The sequence below is a fragment of the Leopardus geoffroyi genome, chromosome A2 (genome assembly GCF_018350155.1).
Source record: "Leopardus geoffroyi isolate Oge1 chromosome A2, O.geoffroyi_Oge1_pat1.0, whole genome shotgun sequence".
Classification (NCBI taxonomy): domain Eukaryota; kingdom Metazoa; phylum Chordata; class Mammalia; order Carnivora; family Felidae; genus Leopardus; species Leopardus geoffroyi.
In genome coordinates this window covers 96071110-96088007 of record NC_059331.1, presented here as the reverse complement: position 1 = coordinate 96088007, position 16898 = coordinate 96071110, and the positions used below count along the sequence as shown (strand labels likewise).

The following is a 16898-nucleotide window of genomic DNA, read 5'->3' as shown; positions in this document are numbered from 1 at the left end:
GCTGTCTTTCATTAAGCTAGACATTAAAGAGATTTGCAAAACAACACGACTCTTCTAATTTTTTAATTGAAAATAATTATTCACAGTAAATGTTATTTATGTTAACACATAAATAATGGGTTTATTATCATTCCTTTTAGCTATGAATAAGTTCCCTGAAAAGCTGAATATATCTTAATAGTCTCCTGTGAAAGTGCACTGTTTGCTGACAGTTTCTATATGATGATGTTTTGAATTTTATGTACTCTAATCAGAGCAGGTTTAACTATCTCTGGGAGTTTAAATGACAGAACTGAGAAGATCTCAACTGAAAGCAAGATCATTTCCCTGTGAGCCATGCTATTAATCTTCATCAAGATACAATTTCCCACTAAATTTAGGAGCGGAACATGGAGTTGATGAACGTTAATAAAAGGGAGAAATCTGGGGCAAACTTTACTTACATTTTTATCTTGTTGGTTACCCACCCTTAGGAAGATAACGATAACTACCATTTATCAAGTGGTAACTATGTGCCAGGCCCTGTTCATTCTCAGTACTTTACATACATTAAATCATTTGACAGTAAACTGACAACAATCTTATGAAGTACTATTATCACCATTTTATAGATAAGGAAATGGAGGCACAAGGAGGTTACCACTTAGCTAAATTAACAACTAATAAGTAGCAGGAAGATATTCTAGGCTGGGTAGAAAATAATAATTTTTTTTCATTTAAGACCTCGGAGTAGATGCTTTCAAGCACCTGGCTGGACTGATGACATCATGGGGTAGGGAAGAGTGAAATAAATTGAAAGGTTTTTCAACTATCTAAGGATCTTTTAAAATTCTTCCAATTTTATTAAACAAAGAAGTTTCTTTTCTATATGCCTAGAAAGGGCTACATTTAATTTAAAAATGATTTTATCAACATATAAGTCACCCAACCTAGAACCTGTTTTACTGCTGCTTGATTTGACAAGAACTACTGGCAGGCTGATGGAAGGGGAATCCTAGGTAGGTTGATAAAGTACCACAGAAAATAATAATTAGATCTTTCAAATTTAAATCTTACCATAAACTTCCCATGGCTAGTCTGATGAGTATGGGAGATGGTTCCTGTGACAGAAGTGTGGCGAAGGAGGTAAAGGAAGTTCAAAAAAATTCAAGTAAATCCCTTGGGGAGGCTGAGTTTTCACACAGAAACCAAGGTCCAAAGTAGCAAACTTGGTAGAACCCAGAAAATACTCCCTAATGCAACAGAGTTAACAATTAAGCTAAACAAAGTATTGTACGTGTGGAAGATTTTCTGCATCCAGAACTAGGTCAAAGTTAGCTTTGGACTGTAAACCCTGACCCTTACCAATTAGGTTGCTTGTATTAGCTGTACTAATTTGATCTTATTAATTAGAGTCTAGTCTATGTTTAAAGAAAAAAAAAAACCGACCATGTAGTCTCATTTATTTTGACTTTTTAAGAAGCAGTACTTCCCCCTCCAAATGAAATCTTGCGCTATACACTGACTTAAAAAACAAAATGTACTCAAAACCAGAATGACAGAAAGATGAGTGGTTGTCTACAAATTGGAGGCAGGAGGGTGTGCAGAGGATGAGGGAGAAAGGAGGACTGGAGGGATTTCAAGGAGAAATGAAGTTTTGGGGGATGATGGATATTTTTATTATTTTGATGGTTGTAATGGTTTCATGGGTGTGCACATTTGTCAAAGCTTATCAAATTATTTATTTTAAATATGTGGTTTATCATATGTCAGTTATACTCCAACAAAATTTGTTTAAAAAAATCTGTTTATAAGAACAACAGAAAATTTGCTCAGGTTCTTGCTCTCTCACCCAACACGGTATTCCCCAGGTCCCTATACTTGGTACCTGGTACTCCATGAAAAATAATACTTTGAAAACTTCTGATTTTTAAGATTCCTTAAATACTAATGACATGCTTTGCCTAGGTCATTAATCAGTAGATTTATGTGCTCCAGAGATAACATGGTTATTGTATTGCTCACTAATTACATTGATCTTCTCTTTCATTTTGTTTATAAACCTCTCTTGAAAAGTGCGACAGTAGAGCAAAGTTAATGGATGGAAAGAAAGTATAACTCTTGGCAAGATAATGGGAAGGAGAACAAAAATAAACATGAGAAACAAAATAAACTTCCCATTTTTAAAATATGTCTAGAAGAGACATTGAACTCTGAATAGGTTAAAAGAGGATTTAAAAAATTTTTTAATGTTTATTTTTGAGAGAGAGAGAGAGAGAGAGAGAGAGAGAGCAAGGGAGGGGCAGAGAGAGAGGGAGACACAGAATGCAAAGCAGGCTCCAGGCGCTGAGCTGTCGGCACAGAGCCTGATGCGGGGCTTGAACCAATGAACTGCGAGATTATGACCTGAGCCAAAGTTGGATGCTTAACCAACTAAGCCACCCAGGAGCCCCTAAGAAGGGATTTTAAACATCCATCTTGTTACAAATTTTCAAGGCTATTTGCTTGTCACAAAAAATTCAGAGAAAGCATAAAACAAATGTTTACAAATTATTGGAATATAAAAAAAGTTATTCTTGATATGTAGGTGTAGGCTTGAAACTTACATTAGATGTAATATAAATGAAAATACTAAGGAAACTTATTTATGCATACCTGCTTTGTTACCAGAAGTACCTTACATTAAGTGAAATAACATTTATTACTAAATTAAATGATTTTACTGTATTAATAAATGGGAAGATGTAAAAATAAGGAAAAAAAAATTCTTCCTTAGTAGTATATTTCAGTGTAACTCTGAAACCAATTATTAATAATCCATATCATTAAATATCAAAAGCAAGCAATTTCATTACCAAATCAGAGCGCTGTCATGCAGTAAGAAATACTAATAAGCTGCACATATACTCACGACTCCCAACATCCTCTACAAAAGTCATGTCCACAGGGCATATCCACTGGGTCTTCAAATACAGAAATACTGCACATACAAATGTCACACTGGAGATGAAGAAAAGCAATGATTTAAATGAAGTTATACTTTGTAGAGAGAACAATATATTCATTTGTTTGTTAGTTTAATACAAAAATGCTACTGTAGTAATTACAAAGTTAAGTGTTCCATAGTTATAAGGGAAGTTAAAGTTAGTACGCCTATTTTTGACTGAATACCAAATACCATGCCTACTTCATTATAAACTATTAAGGGATTTAAATATTTTAATATACAAGTCAAACTCTTAAATTCTAAATTTCCCAAATGCAACTATCCATTTGGGAAGAAAAGTATAAGACGCAAACCATTAGAATCTATTCAGGTCCAAAAAAAATTTAAAAAATCTACTCAGGTCAAGATCAAATTGTCCACTGCAAAATAACCATTTCAATATCATGTTCTTTAGCCCATACTCATCCCAGAAAATCTACAAAAACAGAGTAACTTTGTGTTTTCAACATTAAAAACTCAGGATATTTAGAGTAGCAATTTAAGGATTTCTACCCAGGGAACCCTGCTGCAAGGCTATGTATCTTCTAAACAATGACTTATCAGGAGCAAACATTCCAATGTTACAGATGCAAACTATAGAAGTAGGATCCTGTTTTCTGAGAAAGCCGAGATAAAACCCAGAATACTTTCATTTTTATCACATATTTGAGTATAACAGCATAACAATGGTATGCCACTTAAAAATGCAGACAATGGCAGTATTGTTTCTCAAAAAACAAACATTTACTATGGAAATCTAGATGATACACTCAAGAAGCTTTACTGAAACAAAATCAATATTTTATTGTAAGCGTTTTCATATTTTTTATTTAAAGTGCCTACATAAACTCAACTTTTAATATTTCAGCATGGTGTGTTTAAAACTTTAAACACCTGGAGATTTTAAGTAAAAATACAGTAGATGGCTTTCTCAAACTCTTTTCTGTTTTCTGTTTTGAAATGAGAAAAGAAGAGCTTTTGTTTTTCAATCTGTAATTCAGAGATCACCAAAATATTCTATGATAATAAATACTTACCAAAGGGTGAAATAACTGAACCCTTTAAGAAGGGTATAGGATTCAATTATAAGAATTTAGCTAAAAGGTTCCATGAAACAACATTAAATAAGTTAAAAGTTAAAAGACTAAACACAAAATTAGGGGAAATACACTGAATACCAAACCATACCAAACTGGTGTCCAAATCCCCAGGAGATAAACTTATTTCATCTGGAGAGGTGACAGAAGAACGTGTAGTCCTTGGAGTTCTTGGAGAAGGGAGCGTATCCCAGGCATTATACCCGCTCGGTGGTGGAGTTGGCATTTGAACACCTGATCGTTGGCAGCAGTTCTCTGGGTTGGACATCCAAGCCTCAAGTAATTTCTCCCTGTCCCAGTCTTTAAGAAAAATGGAATAGATAGCTCTCAAAAAACAGAAAATATGGTGATGTTTTAAGAGTTTCATAATAACAAAAGAGGATAAATTAAAGTGATATAGGCTATCTCTTCTATATGAAAGTAGTAACTGCAAATGAGTATTCAGGTATGTTATATGCACTAATATTTTTAAACAAGAATTTAAACTTTTATAATCTACTGTGGTTTACAAATATGTCAATATCTACCAATATCATCAAAACTCCCAGTCATTTCTAATAATCAAAAGAAATGCCTCATCACTCTTGGAAGTTACTAAATTTTTTTTGGCATAGGTTTCATTTAGCCATTTTACTCTTTTCAAGAAAAATATGTAAATTTTGCAACTGGTTTCACCACTGTCAAGTGGTAAAATGATTGAACAGCTTACTATAAACATGTCAAAATGTCAACAATAAGTCCAAAAATCATTTGATATACAGCTTGAAAGCAGAAGAAACTTCTGAAGGGATTATGGTTATAAAGTTTTAGTGAATTAGGTATAAATTCTGTATTGAGTTCACATCTGACTGAAGACGATCTTCCTACTATGAACACTTTTTTTTTTAATGTCTATTTAGTTTTGAGAGAGACAGAGACAGAGCGTGAGTGGAGGAGGGGCAGAGAGAGAGGGAGACACAGAACTCAAAGCAGGCTCCAGGCTCTGAGCTGTCAACACAGAGCCTGACGTGGGACTCGAACTCACGAACGGTGAGATCATGACCTGAGCTGAAGTTGGACGCTCAACCGACTGAGCCACCCAGGCACCTCCCCTACTATGAACACTTTTAAAATAGCCAAGTGAAGTGTGTTATAAAGTCCAGAGCCATAAAAACTAACCCATTAAAAATAATAAATAAGTACATCCAATTTTGTTAGCTGTTTTATAGACATTACTTAATTTATTCCTCCCAACAAACCTTTCAATCATTATTTAGGTGAAGAACCAGGACTCAGGAAAGTTATATAACTTGCTCCGGCTCACACAGATAGTGAGGAATTTGAAATCAATTTCTGTAATTCCAAAACCTGTTTTCTTTCCACTGTAGCACAGTGAAGTACAGGGTCAAGAGTCATTCTAGAGTCAATTATTCAACGTAGGCCCATTCTATACAATTTTACAGCTCTAACACAAAGAACTATAGGAATTTCCTATGCAAGACTTTTTCCGACCATATTAAATCAGTGTATTTGGTGGTTTAACAGCATAATTATTATAACTCAGAGGTGCAATATAGATAGACTGGGTGTGTTTCTGGCTGTGTAAACCATTTGTGAAAAGGCACAGAAGTATAATGAAGAGACATGAGCAATTCTGTAAAGTTATAGCATATCATACTATGGTTTGAAAAGATGGAAAACAAGATTGGAAAAGGAGTCAGATTACAAAGAGGAAGAAAAATCTAACAACTGAAAAAAACTGTATGAGTGCACTCTAGGAAATGTTGCTACATGGACATCAGTGTTTTGATAGGTCATTACTTACTTAAAAAGTTAAAATTACTTTTCTTCGAACAGTAGGATTATTTTCCAAAGTATCCATTATGTCACTTTTTAATAAAGGAAAAAGAGAGAACTACTATAATTTTTATAAACAGATATTAAGTATGCTAAATTTTAGTTTTATCTACTAGAAATATTTTTCAGCACAAATTCTGCTTGGATTCTATAACATTCACTTAGCAAATATTTACTAAATGTCTTTTATATGCACTGTCAGGCAGTAGGGATACAATGGGAGGAATAATCAGGCATGATTCCTGCCTTCATGAAACTTATAGTCTAGTAAGGAGAAAGACATGAAGTAAAAAATCAATACAATAACAAAAGAATCATCACCGTCAGAGTGCCATGGAGGAGAGGGAGAGAATCTGAGTCAGAGAAGGTGACGCTGGAGAAACAGTTTGGAGTGGACAAATGAAGGGTGAGTGGGAGTTAACTAATAAAAGAGCGGGGGGCGGGGGGAAGACATTCTAGACAGGCTGTACACAGCATGTTCAAAGACCCTGTGGTAGGAGGGAAGATGGCATTCTTGTGAAATTAAAAAGGTCAGTGTAGGGGCGTCTGGGTGGCTTAGTCAGTTAAGCATCCAACTCTTGATTTTGGGTCAGGTCATGATCTCACAGTTCATGAGTCTGAGCCCCGCATCAAGGCTCTGTACTGACAGTGCGGGGCCTGCTTGGGATTCTCTCTTTCTCCCTCTCTCTCTGCCCCCTCCCCGTCCCTGTTGTCTGCCTCTCTCTAAAAATAAACAAATAAACTTAAAAAAAAAAAAAAAAAGAGTCTCTTAAAAGAAAAAAAGGTCAATGTAGCTGTAGCATGGAGATCAGAGGGGAGGCATTGTATGAGATAAGGCTGAAAAAATAGGCTGGGCCTAGATCATGCAAGACTTTTTAATAACACTTCTATCATCAGCTTAGGAGTGATAGAAAGTCACTGAAAAGTAGAGCTTGGGGTCAAGAAGGACAGGTTATCACAATCAGATTTGAAAAGATCATTGTGACTACAACAAACAAAGAAACTGGATAGGGCAGAAGTAGAGGGAAGATAGTCCAAATAGGATGGTAATGGGTAGTATAAGTGAGAGATGAAGCCAGGGCCAGGTGGCTGTAGTGGAGATAAAGAGAAAGAGAGAAGTTTAAGACATGGAAGGTGAAAGTGACAATTTGGTGATGACAGCACATAGGGTCTGAAGGACAAGATATGCCAAAGTTGGTGTCCCAGGTTTATCCAGTTGGCCGGTTGATACCATCTATGTAAATAGGGACTACCAGAGAATGATCTTAGTTTTAGACATACTGAGGTTTAAGGAGCTTCTGAGATATCCTAGAGATGCTTTAAAATAGGCAATTATGTATAAACATGTGGAGCTAAGAAGTCTAGTCCAGAGGGAAAAATCTATACCTATATAAACCTTGAGAGAAGATATAATTTCCTAGGAAGAGAGCAGACTGAGAAGATATAGGCCACTGACATTTAATTGCCTATAGAACATGACAAATCTCCAAAGGAGCTTAAAAAAATACTTCAATGTAAATGAACTCTAAGCACAAAATTAGCCTTGGTCTCATATTTTGTAAATTTTACGTATTTTCTTATTAGGTAGCATTCAATTATGTATTACTTGTATTAATGAGGCAATACTTAGACAATGACCTCTGTATTCCTAACAGAGTCCTCCTTAAAATTCAATTACTGCTCAGCAAATACTGCTCAACATTTCGGTCTTCTGCTTAATCTAGATCAACTTCATTACTTTGAGACTAAATTTGACAACAGATAATATAGTGCTCAAATCTATTTTCCTGTGTAAAGCTGAGTGAATGTGACCAAGGATATGATCTATAAATCTTCCAAATAGTTCAGTTTAATAGCTCTGAAACAAAGCCTATTCAGGTTTTGAGAGCAATCAGTATAAATTGTGGTTCTGTGCACTATTTTGTTCTCTAACATCACTTATATCTGTAAATATTATTTGATTGTCAAATGTCACTGTCACCAATACTACCCAAACAATTAGAAGAGATGTCCATTTGAAAACCCGCTAGCCTCTATTTTATTCCTTAATAGGGAAGTAAAATATAGAATATGTAAGTAAGTTATCAAGAAAGTTATCACAGAATAAATAAATGCCAAATAGGAAAATTCAATTAGATATCACCTTATTAGAACTGACCCCTATTATGTAAAAGAAGTAACAGGAAAATATCAATGGAGTAAAAATGGAGTTGATTATTTAATAATACTTGATGATATACGGTAAGCAGATACAGATGAAAATGTTCTTTTAAAAAATTATTGGTAAAGTTAGCCTTGGATTCTCTCTATATTGTGACTTGGAGCTATGATACATTGTATTATCTAGGTGATTGTAGATTCCTAAGGCAAAAATGGCTACAAATACACAAAAAATACTGCAGTGCAGAACTGCTGTTTGCAGTTAAGTGTGGCCAAGTGACCGAATTGTAGCCAATGCAATATGTGCAGGAGTAATGTATATATAAATAACATTTCAGGTATAGTACTTGTTATGTATTATTCTTTCTGTAAACATTTTCTGAGGGCTTAATGTATGTCAGATATTTTGGAAACAAAAAATAATAAAAGCTATCCTCTAAGAGATCTCAGGTTAAGCAAAAAAGAGATTATCATAATATTGTATTTCCCAGGTTAAGCTCCAGGAAAAGCAAAAAAAGAGATTATCATAACATTGTATTCTAAGTGTATGACAGAAGATGTAGTAGGAATAGATAGGAAGGGTCTCAGTGCAGACTTGGGAACACATAAGCAGAAAAGGCTTCCTGAAAGACATGGTTAATTAAGAAGGCGTTAAGTAAAGGAATGGGGTGACTGACAGTTCAGGTAAAGAAATTTGGGTCATAAAGGTCTACTAAAGAGTCTGGATGGTTTTAAGTCTGTGGAACGCTAGTGAAGGATTTTTCAGCAAGGCGGTGACATGCTCAGATGTGAATTTTAAAAGAACAGTCTAATGGCAATATGAAAAATTAATAGGGTGAAAGAAGAATGGCAACATGGGAGACCAGGACTCAGGAGAATACAATTTAGATGGAAACTAATGACAGCCTGAATTTAAGTCAGTGACAGTGGGAATGGAAAGAGCTAGAGATGGTGGGGGTGGGTATGCTGGGAGGATGAGAGACACTTAAAAAGAGAAATGGTAAGGTTGTGGCCAAATTTAACAGAGATGGTGGAGTAAGTAGACTTTCAAGTTTCTGGCAGGATAATTTAATGAATGTTGATACTCATGTAACAAGATAATGGGAGAAAAGAGGAGTTCAGGTGTGAACATCCTTAGACTGGGGAGAAAATTGTTAAACGGACATTTAGAAATGCAAACCTCAGGGTACCTGGGTGGTTCAGTTGGTTTAGTGTCCGACTCTTTTGACTCTTGATTTCTGCTCAGGTCATGATCTCACAATTCATGAGATCAAGCCCTGAGACAGGCTCTGTGCTGGAGTCTGCTTGGAATTCTCTCTCTCTGCCCCTCCCCCCACTCTCATGTGCACATGCATGTACTCTCTCTCAAAATAAACAAACTTAACAAAATGAAGTATCTGAGGTTGTATTTCTTTTTTTTTTTTTATGTTTATTTATTTTGAGAGAGAGAGAGAGAGAGAGAGGTGTGAGCAGGAGAGGGGCAGAGAGAGAGAATCTCAAGCAGACTTTGTGCTGTCAGTACTGAGCCTGACGCAGGGCTTGTTCCCAGGAACAGTGAGATCATGACCAGAGCTGAAATCAAGAGTCAGATGCTTACCGAATGAGCCATCCAGGTGCCTCTCAAATACTTTATTAAAGTCAGGTTGTAGATACACTCTTTATTCTTCAGGTGGTTTTTGAAATCTTGGGTTTCATTAGATAAATGTGTGCAGCAATGTTTCTCAGAGAGTGGCCCACTTGTAGGCATCTCTACAACACTTACTTTAAGCCTCATCCCTCACCTAATGACTTGGACTCTGTGGAAAGTCCAGGAATCTGTGGTTAGTTCCCAGGTAATAATCCTTATTTATATGAAAATTTAAGAATCACTGGCATATAAAGCGGAAAAGAGTCTCAAATACAGAACGGTGGGAAATTTCAATACTGAAGGCAAGGATTCTAGAGAGTTATATTCCAAATTATTCACAGTGATGATAAAGGGATGATGAAATATGGAATTTTTTTTTTTTTAATTTTTTTTTCAACGTTTTATTTATTTTTTTGGGACAGAGAGAGACAGAGCATGAACGGGGGAGGGGCAGAGAGAGAGGGAGACACAGAATCGGAAACAGGCTCCAGGTTCTGAGCCATCAGCCCAGAGCCCGACGCAGGGCTCGAACTCACGGACCGCGAGATCGTGACCTGGCTGAAGTCGGACGCTTAACCGACTGCGCCACCCAGGCGCCCCTGGAATTTTAAATTTTCTTCTGATCAAAAGATCATATATTTTTGAAGTTGACATTCTATTTTAGTATAGATGATACAGATTTATAGTTAAAATAGGTAAGCCAAGTAATGACTAGAATAGTTATTTACCTCTCTCTTTTTAAAACTAATATTTATTTTATTTTTTTATTATCATCTTACTTTATTTTAGAGAGGGAGAGTGTGAGCAGAGAGCGGGGCAAAGGGAGACAGAGAGAGAGAAAATCTTTTTTTTTTTTTTTTATGTTTATTTATTTTTGAGAGAGACAGAGACAGAATACAAGTGGGTTAGGGGCAGAGAGAAAGGGAGACACAGAATCCAAAGCAGGCTCCAGGCTCCAATCTGTCAGCACAGAGCCCGATGCGGGGCTTGAACTCACAAGCTGTGAGATCATGACCTGAGCCGAAGTCGGACGCTCAACTGACTGAGCCACTCAGGTGCCCTGAGAGAGAAAGTCTTAATCAGGCTCCATGCTCAGGGCAGAGCCCAGTTCAGGGCTTGATCCCACATCTCTGGGATCATGACCTGAGCTGAAATCAAGAGCTGGATGCCCAACCAACTGAACCACCCAGGTGCCCTAAAAATAATTCTTAAATCGGAAAAAACTTAACTCTGAAACTAGACAAAATATCAAATATGAACTGTGCAATGAGAGGGTCCAGCTCACCATGTGACAACTCCCAAAATGGCTGCCTTAAGTATATCACAGAAAATTTAAAATAAGCTGAGTACTTTTCCTAAGTTGGTAATGTTCTTAAAAACAAAACAAAACAAAACAAACCTTAAAAGAGATAGTATATTCTTGCATTGACTCTACAATTTCACTTGTGCATTTCATGGCAAGAAACACCCTTTATATAAAATAAATATAACTGACAGTACTAATAACACAATTGTTAAATATTTCATTGACTTTAGTAAAAATTAATGTCAAAACTAGTACTAGGACTACAGATTCCAACTTTCAATCCTGCTTAAATCAGACACATTTCTAAAATTAGACAATCTTTAAGCTGATTTAGTAGCCACGATTTTTTTTTTAATTAAAAAAAAATACTTTTTTAAAAATTTTTGAGAGAGAGAGAGAGAGACAGAACAGAACACAAGCAGGGGAGTGGCAGAGAGCGAGAGGGAGACATAGAATCCGAAGCAGGCTCCAGGTTCTGAGCTGTCAACACAGAGCCTGACATGGAGGTCGAACTTATGTACTGTGAGATCATGACCTGAGCCGAAGTCAGATGCTTAACAGGCTGAGCCATCCAGGTGCCTCTAAAAGCATGATTTTTAAAAACAAATTTCCCATTTCCCCTCTAGGATTTACAGGCAGTTTATACTTCAAAATATAGAATGTTCTGAAGATGGTGGATACTGCAGTAACCACTGCACAAAAAACAACTTAGGCTTGTTTAACAAACTATTTTGTTTTATACTGAAATAGTAAAATGGCTATATTTTAACTCTGAAAAGTTTCAAAAGGCACTCATGTTCTCAGAAGCATAAGACATTTTTCATTACCATGAGCTCGAAGTAAAGCTTCAGCAGTAAACAGTGGAGCCTGAAGCATGTCTGCAGTTTCCACAATAAGCATATCTTTCAATCTACGAAGATCTTGAGGCCTTAATCCTTCATATGGCTTTGAAAAGAAGAAAACCAAGTTAAATTGGCTGTTATACTCTTAGGAAATTCTAAATGCCTAGAAACAAAATTATATGATTATCATTTATTCAGTCTTCCTATTTCAGTTTGATAACTGAAGTTAAAAAGGTTCTATATGTTCTACAACTATGGACTTCAAACTACTCTTTCACAGGTCTTATTATAAAAGCTAGAAAGTGGAATGAATGCCAAGGTTCATGCACCTTATCTAAAATAAAGGTATCACACTATAATGACAAGACAAACTTACTTTATACCTTTGAAAGTTTGGATAATACAAAAATTAGAAATGAAAACCTTATAATACCACCACTGAGCAATAATCATTATTAAAGTTCTAAGTGTTTTTATCCAGTCTTTGCTTTTAGCAAATCAATTATGTGTAAACATATGTGTTCAATGAGTTTATCCACTGAACCACAAAACATTTACACTTACTAAGATCCAACTTGGATTATTAGTGGTTTACATGATACTTATTAATTAATTTGGGGAGAAGTGACTATGCCATACTATTCAGAGCTCTTAGTCACAAACGTATTACCTCTGTTTATTCAAGTGTTCATTAATGCTCCTTAGTTTTCGTTATATAGGTACTATATCATATCAGGTTTTTAATTTTTTTGTTATCCTTTATCTTTTCTTTTAACAGAAAACAAAGAATAAAAATCACAAGTGTTTCACTATTCAGAAACAATTACTGTTTTTGCTATACTTGTTTCAAGTCCTTTTAAAAAAATTTTTTTTTTATTTTTGGGACAGAGATAGACAGAGCATGAACGGGGGAGGGGCAGAGAGAGAGGGAGAGACAGAATCGGAAGCAGGCTCCAGGCTCTGAGCCATCAGCCCAGAGCCTGACGCGGGGCTCGAACTCCCAGACCGTGAGATCGTGACCTGGCTGAAGTCGGATGCTTAACCGACTGCGCCATCCAGGCGCCCCTAAAAAATTTTTTTAATGTTTATTTTTTTTGGTGACAGAGCATGCCCACGCGTGTGCATGAGTGGGGGAGGGGCACGGAGGGGAGACACAGAAACCGAAGCAGGCTCCAGGCTCCAAGCCGTCAGCACAGAGCCCTATGCAGGGCTTGAACCCACGAACTGTGAGGTCATGACCTGAGTCAAAGCCTGACACTTAACTGAGCGTCCCTCAAGTCCTTTTTAAAACACAATGAAACAAAAGAAGCAAAACTTTATATAGTAGTCTTCCCTGCAAAGCCTCACTGGTGGGGGAATGTGTGTTCCAAGACCCCCCCACCATTGATCTGTGAAAACATGGATAGTACTGAACCCTACATATACTGTTTTTTTTCCTATATATACATACCTATGATAAAGTTTAATTTATAAATTAGACATAATAAGAGATTAACATCAATAAAAAAGAACAATTGTAATACACTGTAATAGTGGTACGAATGTGGCTTCTCTCTCAAAATATGTTAATGGACTGTGCTCACACTTCTTGTGATGGTGTGAGATAGTTAAATGCCTGCGTGATGAGATCAAGCGAGGTAAATAACATAAGCATTATGATACAGTGTTAGGCTACTACTGACCTTCTGAGGATATGTCAGAAGGAAGATCATTTGCTCTGGATTGTAGTTGACTGCAGGTAAATGAAACCTCAGAGACAAGGGGTGAGGGATTATATAGAAGTAAAATAATCTGTAACATGTTTTCCCCATTACATTTCCCTAACTCTCCCCATCTTGCCTATGGAAATCACTATCATGAATTTGACATATGGTTGTCATAACATTATGGCATAACATTATATCACTAGGCAATTTCCTTTTATTTTCACTCAATATTGTTATTATTAATATTGATACACATGTATTCAAATCTTTTTTTTTTTAATTTTTTTTTTTCAACGTTTATTTATTTTTGGGACAGAGAGAGACAGAGCATGAACGGGGGAAGGGCAGAGAGAGAGGGAGACACAGAATCGGAAACAGGCTCCAGGCTCTGAGCCATCAGCCCAGAGCCCGACGTGGGGCTCGAACTCACGGACCGCGAGATCGTGACCTGGCTGAAGTCGGACGCTTAACCGACTGCGCCACCCAGGCGCCCCTCAAATCTTTTTTTATTATAAAATTTTTTTTAATGTTTATTTATTTTTGAGAGAGAGAGACAGAGCACAAGCAGGGGAGGGGCAGAGAGAGAGAGGGAGACACAGAAACCAAAGCAGGCTCCAGGGTCTGAGCTGTCAGCAAAGACCCTGACGTGGGGCTCAAACTCACAAACCCTGAGATCATGACCTGAGCCGAAGTTGGACACTTAACTGACTGAGCCACCCAGGTGCCCCCATGTATTTCAATTCTTTAAACAGTTGTAACCAGATTACTACAGTAAACATAGACTAAAGGCCATAGCTTAAAAAGCAGTAGAAATTCCAAAGAACTGAGAATGTATTTTGGCAGCATGTATCACAGTCTCTAGAGAATTCTGGGTAATTAGCAAACCTCATCCATTTTAGCTGATTTATAGATATTTTAGAATAATATATTATCTTTATTTCTTGCTTCATTTTTTTGGTATCATGGAAAACATTTTACAAAGTCTTACTTAACCTCCTATGACTGCGATTCAATGGGGATAATTTTTCTCAGTTGACATGATAAACTTTCCTGATCCTTACAATCCCAACTATCATGTATAGTTTGCTTTTTAACTAATTTATGAACCACATTTTCCCCTGCAAAAACTTAAGAAATCCTTTTATGGTTAAATTTATAGTATTCACTCCAGTATAGAAGTTACACACTATGTAGAACATTACTTCTAAAAAATATATTCCAAGTTTATACTTGGGATTCCAGGTACCTTTCCTGCCTCAGCAATGAGAATGGATATTTCTCTCTCTCTCTCTCTCTTCTGTTTTTTTAGAAAAAGAGAGAGTGTGTGCATGATCAGAGGAGGGGCAGAGAGAGAGAGAGAGAGAGAGAGAGAAATTCCAAGCAGGTTCCACGCTCAGTGTGGAGCCTGATGTGGGGCTCAATCCCATGACCCTGGGATCATGACCTGAGCATGACCCTGGGATCATGACCTGAGCAGAAACCTTTGGATGCTCAAATGATTGAGCCACCCAGGCACCCCGAGATTAGGTATCATTCTGCTTTCATTTATGTAATCCAAATAAATTTTGAGTACACATACATTAAAAAAGAGAGACTATAAAGCAATCTGCATATATTAAGTTTAAAAAATGCATAGTTTTAAACTTAAAAATGTTACATTGGAAGAAAAATAGTTCTTGAAGGAGAAAGATATACTGCCTTCATGGGCATGTGACACATTCACTCTGAATCTCTGCAACAGAACTATAATTAGGTCATGTGAAGCATTTCAATACATTGCTCAGTCCCAAGTGGGCACTAGCCATCTCTTCTGCAAGAAGAATGAAAATGAAGGTGCCTTTCTCTTTCTTGTTGCAAAGATAAACTGCTTCTATTTTCAGATTAAACACAATCTAGCAATAACCTTCAAAGCAGTCAGTACTGATACACAGAAAGAAAACGGAAACTAATTTAAAAAGGAAGACAGTGAATAAAAGTACCTCTTTTGCATCAATGCATACTTTGCTACCAAAATACCACTGAAGAACTGCAAAACAGCCCAACATACAAACTGTACCCCTTTGATATCAAGTATAAAGTGACAGTTATCTTCAAAAACTGTTTCAGAAAAAAAACTATGACAAAGGATTTATGAAAGAAGAAATTTGTTTTTATGTTTTTCCACAATGAAAACAGCTCCCCCCTGACTATATAGGTAAAACATGCTTGTTGTTAAAAATGAAAAAAAAAAAGGGGGGGGGTACTTATTTACTCAATTATATTGGTAATTGTTAAAATTTTAGAAGATGTGAAAGGCACTCAGGGAAAAAAGAGTATTTCCAATTTCTCTTAATATCAATCTCTCATTACCTGATCCATGAGCCTAGCCTGGAGGAGAAAGGGTAAAGAATAGCTAAAGAAAGTCTTTAGAATTCTAGGACCCTTCCCTTTGTTTTAGTTTCCTTGCTCCTTACTCAGCTGTTCTCCCCTGGGATTAAGACAAGGTCTACCCTGATCTGTACTTTGACCTAAGAGGAAGGCAGCTGCTCTTGCACAGTAGGTTAAACCAGCTAAGGCAATGTCCATCATATGGGTTCCCTGCCAGAAAAACAGCCTGAGCCTTCCTGGGTTATAAGACCTAGAGAGGAATTGGGAGAGGGGATTCTTCAGATGGCTTTCATAGCAACATATTGCTCAGTTTTCCCTTCATTTACTACATGTAGCCACACAATCTACTCCTACAGAGCCTGACCCCTACCAGGCCCAATACCCACTAGTTTCTTTGTTCTGCCTTTCCAGATTTATATAAATTAAATACAGTCTTCCCAGCCATCACTCCAACACAACACCTTGTTTTTATGCCCCTATAGCAATTAGCACTCTCACAAACTGTGTTCATTTACTTTTCAAGCTTATTTGTGTGCATCTCTATCGATGCTGGAATATAAGCACCTAGAGGGCAGGGGTTTATCTTTGTTCCTCACTGTATCTCCAAGCTCCTAAAACAGTGTCTGGCAGAGTAGTCCCTCTGCCAGTTTTGTTGAATGTCCCTCAACAGTTTTGTTGAATGATGGGATAAAGAAGTAGATTTTATTCATTTCTAAACTAATCTGAAGGAAAGAACTTAATTAAAATGTGTCAAGAAGAAATTATAGAGATATAATATTATACACTGTCCTGATCATTAATTGCATCAAGAAACTTAGCTAGAAAAAACACTTCACCTTGGGAACAGGAATCTTTTAAACTACCTAATTATATAGTTTAATACAATCACATAGTGGGTTGTATAAAACTATTAGCATAGGCAGAATAATCCAAACATTGGTCAGGGTCAAAGTAGAAAGTATAAAAATGAATTTTAAAGGAAGCAATTTTGT

The 16898-nt window shown here is 36.6% G+C and overlaps 1 protein-coding gene across 3 annotated transcripts in view; it reads right to left on the bottom strand.

Moving 5' to 3' along the window:
• Positions 1–16898, bottom strand: part of ANKIB1 (ankyrin repeat and IBR domain containing 1) — a 145791-nt gene that overhangs the window by 48050 nt on the left and 80843 nt on the right. For all 3 annotated transcript variants that reach the window (XM_045497041.1, XM_045497043.1, XM_045497042.1), the window contains exons 5-7: positions 11819–11936; positions 4154–4362; positions 2891–2979 (exon numbers count right to left, since the gene is read on the bottom strand). In XM_045497041.1, coding sequence (XP_045352997.1) covers positions 2891–2979; positions 4154–4362; positions 11819–11936 — 416 coding nt within the window. The remainder of the gene's footprint in view (positions 1–2890; positions 2980–4153; positions 4363–11818; positions 11937–16898) is intronic.